The sequence below is a fragment of the Agrilus planipennis genome, unplaced genomic scaffold, assembly GCF_000699045.2.
Source record: "Agrilus planipennis isolate EAB-ADULT unplaced genomic scaffold, Apla_2.0 scaffold178, whole genome shotgun sequence".
In the NCBI taxonomy this organism is placed as follows: Eukaryota; Metazoa; Arthropoda; class Insecta; order Coleoptera; family Buprestidae; genus Agrilus; species Agrilus planipennis.
Genome location: NW_020439320.1, coordinates 546,381 through 557,472, shown reverse-complemented (window position 1 = coordinate 557,472; position 11,092 = coordinate 546,381). Strand labels below are relative to the sequence as shown.

At 35.1% G+C, this 11,092-nt stretch overlaps 1 protein-coding gene across 1 annotated transcript in view; it reads left to right on the top strand.

Annotated features, from left to right (window-relative positions):
- Window positions 1-4,128: 4,128 nt before the first annotated feature.
- The window catches only part of LOC108738374 (ionotropic receptor 25a), a 25,634-nt gene continuing 18,670 nt past the window's right edge, over window positions 4,129-11,092 (top strand). The window contains exons 1-2 of the mRNA XM_018471770.1: window positions 4,129-4,242; window positions 4,305-4,535. Of these exons, the coding sequence (XP_018327272.1) occupies window positions 4,129-4,242; window positions 4,305-4,535 (345 nt within the window). The remainder of the gene's footprint in view (window positions 4,243-4,304; window positions 4,536-11,092) is intronic.

Sequence of the window (11,092 nt, the reverse complement as noted above, 5' to 3'; positions counted from 1 at the left end):
GTCATAACGCGTCTGCCAGCTTCATACCGGACCCGTCGATAATTCACGCTCCATGGAACAGGGTCCTGTTACACTACGCGTGAATCAGCAATCCACGCGCTCTGTAGCAGGTGTTTAATTAAAAAGCCAAAAAAGTAATTCGGGTACAATCAGTTCATCAACCGCAAATTACAAATAATTAATACAAAATCAATAAAACAAAAAAAGAAAAACAAATGCACAGCAGAATTTAATTAACCTGGCTTCTCTTGACCTATTTTTTAGTCGGTACCTATTCACGTAAGTTTAGACCGAAAAAAGAATGAAAGGTAGAAGGAGCCAACGGATTATTATTTAATTAGTCCTTCCTACTTGCACACATCTTCCCTTACAGAACATATCATTAAATATTCTTATAAACAAGCAACAGACAGTTAATAAGAAAGAAAGTATTTTTTCCGTAATCAAACATGCGTGCCACTTTGTCAAATTGGGCCCTCAGATACATTATTAATCGTATAGGTATACATTAAAGGTTTGTGTGTACAGAATATTACCTAGCAACTGTAAATATAGTAAACTTAGTTGATCATTTCTACTACATATTATTTCATCGTCTTCATATAATTGATACACCATCGCAAAATGTGTTTTTTTAGAAGCGTTTTTATAATTTTCGTAACGTGCTCTTGTTTTACTAAATACTGCTTAGCACAGACAACACAAAACATTGTTGTCCGTAAGTATTCAAAAAATTCGAGTTGATACCTAATTAAAAATGAAAAATTTAATTCGCGGTTTTAGTTTTTGTAAATGAAGAGGGAAATGTAGTCGCTGATAAAGCGGTCGATGTTGCTTTAAACTACATAATTAAAAATAACAAATTGGGATTGAAAGTGGATATGCAAAAGGTGGTTGGAAACAGAACAGACGCAAAAGGATTGTTGGCTTCACGTGAGTTTTACTTTGTAATTAACTAATTTAGAAAATGCGTAATACAAACTCTCAGTGGATGGTTCTGAGATAATTGAGGCAATGCAATATAAAAAGTTGATTGCTTTTTAATTTTCATGATTCAATTTTTTAAACGGTCCCACCTGCTGGGCACCAGGACTTGAGCATTGCTTGCATCATCTTAATAAATTCGCCTCTGGTTGAAACATTTTGCGCGTCCAAACTCGAAAATTGGTTAAAAAGGCACCGAAATGATGAATCATTTACTTTGATTTCTGAAAAACACATTTTTGTCAAAGAAGAAGAAATGTGTTCTAAACCTTAGTTAACAAATTTTTACTCACTCCATACCTAATACCCAAAATACATATCATATATGTTTCTTTCATAGAATTTCCCGTTCTTTCGTACGGCACTATTAGTTTTCACGTACAAATAAAACAAAAAAGCATATTTTTGCTCTTAAATTGTTAAATAACAATAGGACGTGGGCACTTTTTTTTTCGATAGACTTTTCACTACGTTATTACTTAGAGGAACGCGGGAGGTCATTCTACATTTACGGGTAACAATAGAGAAAACGATAGAAAAAGGAACGAGTGCCTACATAGAATTACTTAGTAGATTTAGAAGATTTAAAAAAAGCTTTTGACAATGTTAAATGGGAAAAAATGTTAAATATAGTTAAAAATGTAGGGATGAGTTACAGAGATAGAAGAGTTTGTATAAAGAGCAACAGGCAGTTATAGGGCTGAAACTGCACCGTAGAGAAGTAAATAGTAGGAAGGGTGCCAGACAGGGATGCACAATGTCACCGCTACTTTTTAATCTATACATCCAAGCCATTATCAAAATCATTAAAGACAGTACAACTGTAGGGATAGATATACGGGGCCAAAAGATTAGTATACTTAGATTTGCAGATGATATAGAAGTACTAGCATCTAGCAAGGAGCAGTTAGAAATAGCTTTAAATAAAATGGAAGCGGTATTGACAAAACAGTAATGTATGAAAATAAATAAAAGTAAAACAAAAATAATGGTAAAAATAAAAGGAGGGAAAGAGCGAATATAAATATAGGAGACGAAAAATTAGAAGAACTGGTTGATTTTAGGTATCTAGGAAGACATATAAGTCAGGACGGAAGGAGTAACAGGGATATAAAGCAGAGGATAGCGTAAGGTCGAGTCGCCTTCAACAAAAAAAAGTCACTTCTATGCTCGCGAACTATTAATTTAAAAATTCGAAAAAGATTGTTAAAGATGTATGTTTGGAGTGCGGCACTGTACGGGTGCGAAACATGGACGGTGAGCACGGCGGAAAAGAAAAGATTAGAAGCGTTCGAAATGTGGTGTTACAGGCGAATGATGAGGATACCGTAGATAGAGAAAGTTAGAAATGAAGAGGTATTAGAAAGAGTAAGATAAATCATTGGAGAACAGAGGACTCTATGGAAGTCAATAAAAAATTCAAGCATGAAAGGATAGTCAAAGGCATATTAAAGGAAGAAACAGTAGTTAAGAGGAATAGAGGCGAACCTAGATTAGATTACTGTTCGCAAATAGTTAAGGATGTGGAACGTTCCAGTTTTAGGGAAATTAAAAGATTAGGTCAGGATTGGATAGAGTGGAGGTGCGTGTCCAACCAGTCTTAGGAATGACGACCTTATGATGATGAAATCTTCTAAAAGGCAAGAAAACATACGAAGAAGTTTTGAACTTCTCATTGAATTGTGGTGAATCTAATTATTGATGCTGTTCTGATTCGGGTCTAAAAGCCGTCATAGGTTGCAGTTGCTTACTAACATTTCGCTAGCACGAGATGCAAACTTCTTCAGAGGTTCTTTCATCTGCAATGCTGTCCACATCCAACTCTAACCGATGACAGTCTTTAGATCTGAATCACGACAGCATTAGTTCTTCTGCTATTACGAGGCGTAGTCTAAAATTCGAAAACGTCACGTATCAATAGGTATCTTTAATTAAAACCACATGGAGTACTTATATGTATTATAATAATTCTTAAGTAATTAAACCGAAACTTGATAATAGGTATGGAATACTGTTTAGTGCACATCCGACATGAAGTTGATTTATAATTACGTACTGTCCACCTGTCTGATCAGTTTGGATCGATTTTCTTGTTACCTTCCCAGTACATCCACCATAATAGTAATAACCTTTTATACAAATGGTCATGTCATTTGCTGTGACAGTAAGTAATTGAATCTAAATTATTTTTCAATTCACTTACGCATACCAACTGTACCTTATTTCTGTCAGAACTAATTGCATGTCAGGTCTTTTACTAACAAAACTATTATCTGAAAAAACAGTATTTAACCATTGACGTCCTTGTCCTTATTTTGATATGAAAGGACAAGGGCAATAAACAAGAATAGTTAATAAGTATTATTTATTCAGGTACCACTTAGGAAAAAGTTTTATACAAACATGTTTTACGCTCATTCTCCTATAAAACTATACAAATTCTAGGCATACCTGTGGAAAAGTATGAAAGGTATATATTCCAGTGGCATAAATAAATAATCTATCGTGGACTGTCTTCCTAAAATGACTCAAATAAATTTAATTGTACCCTCCCAAGACGACTGATCACCGTGGGAGTGCCAGACCAAAATCCTCCAGAAATGTATAATTCGTTATTCAAATAGTCAAACTTATGTTTTACAGCCACATATAATGTAAGACCTTTATCGTCTCATACACACCTTCAATAACTGTTGGAGGCGCTGAAAAATGTCAACTTCGACATAATCGGCCTATGGGAAACAAGGCGAGACACCAGGATTATATGGTGTAGGATTCCCATTGAGAAAAGTCTAAAAAACTACATTGAAAGTTTTATTGGTCTACCAGAGCGAGTTGCACTTTTGAAACTTAACATAAATGGATTTAAAATAAATTTTATACAAGTATTAGACCTAGAAACAGATGAACAGAAGACATTATAAAAGCCGCTGGAAAATTATGGATGAAAAAATCCACAGATAGAGAATATTGCGCCTCATTCTCAACTGAGAAGGGTTCACTACAAATATTTAATATTAATTAATTAATATTATTAACCACAACTATTTGTGAACAGTAATCTAATCTAGATCTATCTCTACTCCTCTTAACTCCTGTTTCTAATGGGCGCTGATGTGATGTTCAATTTTTTTTAACAGATCTATGATTGCTGATGCTGCCTGGCCTAAGGACATGAATTACATTTCGTGCGATGATTATAACGAAAAAAATTCACCCGTGCGTAAGGATCTCAATTTAAAAGAATATTTTGGAAAAGTACGTTTACAACTCCTACGACTTAGAAATACGGCTATGTAATATTTACATGGTAATTCTAGGATTCAAGCGAATCTCCAACTTACGGTCCATTAACTGTCACACGAAACGGTGAGAGTTATATGGAATTTCAAATGATGCTCAGTGCAGTTGGCGTTCGAGACGGTTCATCAGATAAGTCAGCTTATTTAGGAACTTGGAAGGCAGGATTTGGAAACTCGCTGCAACTTAAGGAGCCAGAAATTATGAAGAATTATTCGGCAGATACTGTGTACAGAATTGTTACTGTCGTTGTAAGTAAGGGCTAACGCCTGTTTGCAACTTTTAATTGCACAATACGTGTTAGCACAATCGCATTGTTTTGTGTTGTGAGACGAGATTGTGAAGGAATCAGGAAGGCTGTTTCGTTCCTTCATGCTATGTAACAATTGCTCGTCCAGCTGCATTATTATAGCAGAAGTTCAACAGGTAGCAACTCGATAGACGCATTCAAATTCATCAAGCGAAGGTTTGACAGATATTTACTGTATCATGTCTTAATTACTGAACGAACATAGATGAAGGGAAATTACTTGAAAGGAGATTACAAAGGTTGTAAAGAGGAACTGAGAAACAAGGTATACAAGGCTTACACGTCCTGTTTGATTTGAACTTAACTAGCGTCCAAAGCGGTAACGCATTCTACTGTCCGTGTATTCAAGGTACTCGGAACGTTTGTCCATAGGTCCTAAAAGATATAGTACCTACCTTGTGGATATTCTCGACCTCTGTATCATATAAAAATACTTTTGGGTGTTTCATTCCCACCAGCCAGTAATGCTGGTGGGCGGGCAGTCCCTCCGGACTACGCCGGAAGGTAGGGCGGAAGGCCCTCTTCAGNTAAAATAAATTTTATACAAGTATTAGACCTAGAAACAGATGAACAGAAGACATTATAAAAGCCGCTGGAAAATTATGGATGAAAAAATCCACAGATAGAGAATATTGCGCCTCATTCTCAACTGAGAAGGGTTCACTACAAATATTTAATATTAATTAATTAATATTATTAACCACAACTATTTGTGAACAGTAATCTAATCTAGATCTATCTCTACTCCTCTTAACTCCTGTTTCTGGCTTCCAATAAGTCTCTAACTAGTCCTTCATGATTGAAAAGGTGTCCTGCCAACCTATCTCATCTATTTCTTATTCTATTCTGTTTATTAATAATAATACACACTGTAGTGTTCCACGCTTCGAACACATTATATGCAGGCTGTCTGAATGCGAATATGGAAAAGCTACTTCAATGCGCCCTCACAAATACCGCTATTTTTTTTTCGTTTTCGTGAAAGAGGAAAAATCTTCAAAAGACACCTAACCCTCCTTACGACTGGGTAGTATCGCCCTCAGACTTACCAACTAAAAAAGCCGTCTACCTCAGACCCTTCTAGGAACATGTAAAGTCCTCAAATGTCTAAACATGCCAATGCAATTTTGGTGCGTGGAACAGACTAATAAACGTCAAAAGTTTTCTAGTTCGTAGGTGATAGAGTTTACCATTTAAAATGTTACTCTTCATCTTTCGCCCACACTATATCCCAAATAAATTGGGCACCCTAAGAAAAATTACAAATTAAAAGTTGATAGGCATTTTCCTTTAGGATTTGGGTGTTAAACCAAGTTATGAAGAGAGTTGCAGTAGGATGGACTTAATTTAACTTAATTTTTTTTACTAACGCATTGTGGTGTTCAAGGAAATAAGTCTGATGAGTACCTACATAAAATACATATTATAATTTGCAAATTAAAAAAGCAAAGCATACAAGTTTCTGTAATAAATATTTCTTGTATTTTTTTTGCAAGATTCGTCGTCTTTTCCAGTTGGAATAATTGGAGTATTCCACTAATTTAATTCAAATATTCGTCTGATTAATTTTCAATAATCCGACTTATATATTCTTCATCATCATCATGAGGTCGTCAGTCCTAAGACTGATTGGACACGTACTTCCACTCTTTCCTATCCTAAGCTAATCTTCGCATTACACCAAAACTAGAACATTCCACATCCTTAACTATTTGCGAACAGTAATCTAATCTAGGTCTATCTCTACTCCTCCTGTTTCTGCCTCTAATATGTCTCTCACTAGACCTTCATGCCTGAGAAGGTGTCCTACCAACCTATCCCGCCTATTTTGTATTGACTTTCATAGAGTCCTCAGTTCTCCTATTCTTTCTAATACCTCTTCATTTCTAACCTTTTCTACCCACGTTATCCTCATCATTCGCCTATAACACCACATTTCGAAGGCTTCTAACCTTTTCTTTTACGCCGCGGCTACTGTGCATGTTTCGCACCCGTACAACGCCGCGCTGCAAACATACACCTTATACTTATATATTAACTCAGCTATATTCTATTTCCAATTTTAAATAATAGAATATTCAAAGAATTCGACTATGATTCCTGACACCTTAATTAGGTTCAATATCTATAACATGAAATAATTTTTATACTAGGCTAGTTAATCGTGTTTAGGACATGACTTTTACAATATTTGTCATGACTCTGAAGTAAAACCTAAAATTTACCATCTGCATATTAGCAAAAGTACGAAACTACTACCGTACCTACAACAGTTCACGGTTTTATCGACACCGTTTGCCGAAGTTTGATTTTGCTGAAAAACCTTTTTCCAATTTTTATAGTTGATAACATTTAACGTTTATTACTTTCAGTATGCAGAGCTTATCAAGGTATGCTCGACGTGAAGCAGCCACCTCACTTGGTGCTTGATACAACGGTAACAGGAATGGCTTCTGAAACGGTGAAATATTTCACCGCCGCCCTGGCTCTTCCAACGGTCACCGCTTCCTTCGGCCAAGAAGGAGACTTGAGGCAATGGAGAAATCTAGACGAAGATCAAGAAAACTATCTGATTCAAATAATGCCACCAGCCGACCTCATACCTGAGTTGATAAGATCGATTGTGGAATATCAGAATATTTCTAACGCCGCCATAATATTCGATGATTCTTTCGGTAAAAATAACATCAAGAGAACAAAACAATTTGCTTATTGCATTCAAGAAAATTCCTCTATTTAATACGAGGGCTGATCCCTGGTCTATTTACAATAAAAAAAAGTTATTTTAAATTTATTTTTCTACATAGGGTCCATTAGGGTCAATACTTTTTTACCATATTTAACTCTCTTCTCGGAAAAAAGGTACTTCAGTCTCGGAAAATCACTTTATCTCGCAAAAATCGTTTACCACGTCAAAACAGTTAGTAACCAAATTTGACGAAAATAGAGGCCCGTCTTAGTTACTGTAGCTCCTGTAATGACAAATATTTGACTGGGTGAATTATCCTGTTGCATGAAGACACCTATGCGTAACTTCGCCAAAGTTCTTCTTTTATTAATTGTTGTTAATTAAATTGGCATAATATCTATATTTCTCCAGGAAATATTACACCTTCAGAATCCTGAAACACAGGTAATTTTATCTTCCTTGCTGATGGTTGCATCTTCGGTGGTGGAGAGCCTTGATGGATCCATTCCTTATTTTGTATTTTGATCTCCACATCGTAATGAAGGATCAAGACCTAATCCAGCTTTACAAAAATGTTCTTTATCTTGTCTAATCGCAAGTATTTACCGCTCGTTGTTTAACACGTTCTATTTTGGTAGTTTTGTAAGGCTCTCCCAAAATTGATCGTCTATTATAGGTAGGATTTAACAGGTCCAAACTTTTAATTTTGTAGTATTACTCTGTATATAACAAGCTACAATATGACGTGAAAACAAATAATTATTTCGATTTATAATTGAGTCAAGGCTGGAGCAAAGGGGTCAACCCTCGTATTCAAGAATACAGATATAACAAAATCTATTCAGAATTATTACTTTCTTTTCTGATTCTTTTTCGGTTCTCCGTAGTAGTGCCCTTAAGAAAGGCCCACTAAAGGTGCTATGGCTGATTCAAAACTAAAATACTGAAATTTCTAGGTATCCTAATCTGTTTAGATTTTGAAGTTAAGATATCTCAAAATATTGATATGAGGCCAGATTCGAATTGAGAGATAAAAGCTATTCTCTAAATTGTTTTGCCCCTTTTTTTTAAGCAATTATAATCTCAAAAAGGACAGAAACTGCATTTCTTGAGTCAGAAGACTTCGATATCTAAAACTCTTGACGTGTTTCACTTTTTTTTTGTTAAAACCATCTGCGAATACATTTGGAGATACATTTTGTAATAATTTTATACATTTTCGTTGTAATAATCTTATTGCCTTATTTTGAAGTTCTATTTACTGAATATCACAATTTACTTAGTAATGGATCACAAATACAAGTCACTACTCCAGAATGTAGCAACAAGGCACATTATAACGCAAATTGACGATCGTAGTACGAAAGAGCAATTGCAGAATTTAAGAAAGCTTGACATGATGAACTTCTTCATATTGGGGAATTTGTTGAACATACAGAGAGTTCTGGACTCGGCGAATTCATTAGAATATTTCAGTCGAAAGTACGCTTGGCATGCCCTTACTCAAGACAGAGGGGATATGAAGTGTAACTGCAAAAATGCGACGGTCATTTTTGCCAGACCATTCGTTGATAATAGATTTCAAGATCGATTGGGATTACTAAGAACTTCTTATCAACTCAATGCAGAACCCCAGATATCCAGTGCATTTTATTTTGATTTAGCTCTTCATTCATTTATTGCGGTAAAGTAAGTACAATTATATTTAAAAGTACATCTTTATTTAATTTATGACTTTTTGTTAGTAATCAGACGAATGAAGTAGCTTATTAGAAGGAGTGCTTTTGCTTTCACAACCATTATCTTTTTTATAATTTTAAAACAGAATTTTGCTTTTCTTCTTTTATACATCTAACCTTTTCTTTTACGCCGCGGCTACTGTGCATGTTTCGCACCCGTACAACGCCGCGCTGCAAACATACACCTTATACTTATATATTAACTCAGCTATATTCTATTTCCAATTTTAAATAATAGAATATTCAAAGAATTCGACTATGATTCCTGACACCTTAATTAGGTTCAATATCTATAACATGAAATAATTTTTATACTAGGCTAGTTAATCGTGTTTAGGACATGACTTTTACAATATTTGTCATGACTCTGAAGTAAAACCTAAAATTTACCATCTGCATATTAGCAAAAGTACGAAACTACTACCGTACCTACAACAGTTCACGGTTTTATCGACACCGTTTGCCGAAGTTTGATTTTGCTGAAAAACCTTTTTCCAATTTTTATAGTTGATAACATTTAACGTTTATTACTTTCAGTATGCAGAGCTTATCAAGGTATGCTCGACGTGAAGCAGCCACCTCACTTGGTGCTTGATACAACGGTAACAGGAATGGCTTCTGAAACGGTGAAATATTTCACCGCCGCCCTGGCTCTTCCAACGGTCACCGCTTCCTTCGGCCAAGAAGGAGACTTGAGGCAATGGAGAAATCTAGACGAAGATCAAGAAAACTATCTGATTCAAATAATGCCACCAGCCGACCTCATACCTGAGTTGATAAGATCGATTGTGGAATATCAGAATATTTCTAACGCCGCCATAATATTCGATGATTCTTTCGGTAAAAATAACATCAAGAGAACAAAACAATTTGCTTATTGCATTCAAGAAAATTCCTCTATTTAATACGAGGGCTGATCCCTGGTCTATTTACAAAAAAATTAAACCGAAACTTGATAATAGGTATGGAATACTGTTTAGTGCACATCCGACATGAAGTTGATTTATAATTACGTACTGTCCACCTGTCTGATCAGTTTGGATCGATTTTCTTGTTACCTTCCCAGTACATCCACCATAATAGTAATAACCTTTTATACAAATGGTCATGTCATTTGCTGTGACAGTAAGTAATTGAATCTAAATTATTTTTCAATTCACTTACGCATACCAACTGTACCTTATTTCTGTCAGAACTAATTGCATGTCAGGTCTTTTACTAACAAAACTATTATCTGAAAAAACAGTATTTAACCATTGACGTCCTTGTCCTTATTTTGATATGAAAGGACAAGGGCAATAAACAAGAATAGTTAATAAGTATTATTTATTCAGGTACCACTTAGGAAAAAGTTTTATACAAACATGTTTTACGCTCATTCTCCTATAAAACTATACAAATTCTAGGCATACCTGTGGAAAAGTATGAAAGGTATATATTCCAGTGGCATAAATAAATAATCTATCGTGGACTGTCTTCCTAAAATGACTCAAATAAATTTAATTGTACCCTCCCAAGACGACTGATCACCGTGGGAGTGCCAGACCAAAATCCTCCAGAAATGTATAATTCGTTATTCAAATAGTCAAACTTATGTTTTACAGCCACATATAATGTAAGACCTTTATCGTCTCATACACACCTTCAATAACTGTTGGAGGCGCTGAAAAATGTCAACTTCGACATAATCGGCCTATGGGAAACAAGGCGAGACACCAGGATTATATGGTGTAGGATTCCCATTGAGAAAAGTCTAAAAAACTACATTGAAAGTTTTATTGGTCTACCAGAGCGAGTTGCACTTTTGAAACTTAACATAAATGGATTTAAAATAAATTTTATACAAGTATTAGACCTAGAAACAGATGAACAGAAGACATTATAAAAGCCGCTGGAAAATTATGGATGAAAAAATCCACAGATAGAGAATATTGCGCCTTATTCTCAACTGAGAAGGGTTCACTACAAATATTTAATATTAATTAATTAATATTATTAACCACAACTATTTGTGAACAGTAATCTAATCTAGATCTATCTCTACTCCTCTTAACTCCTGTTTCTGGCTCT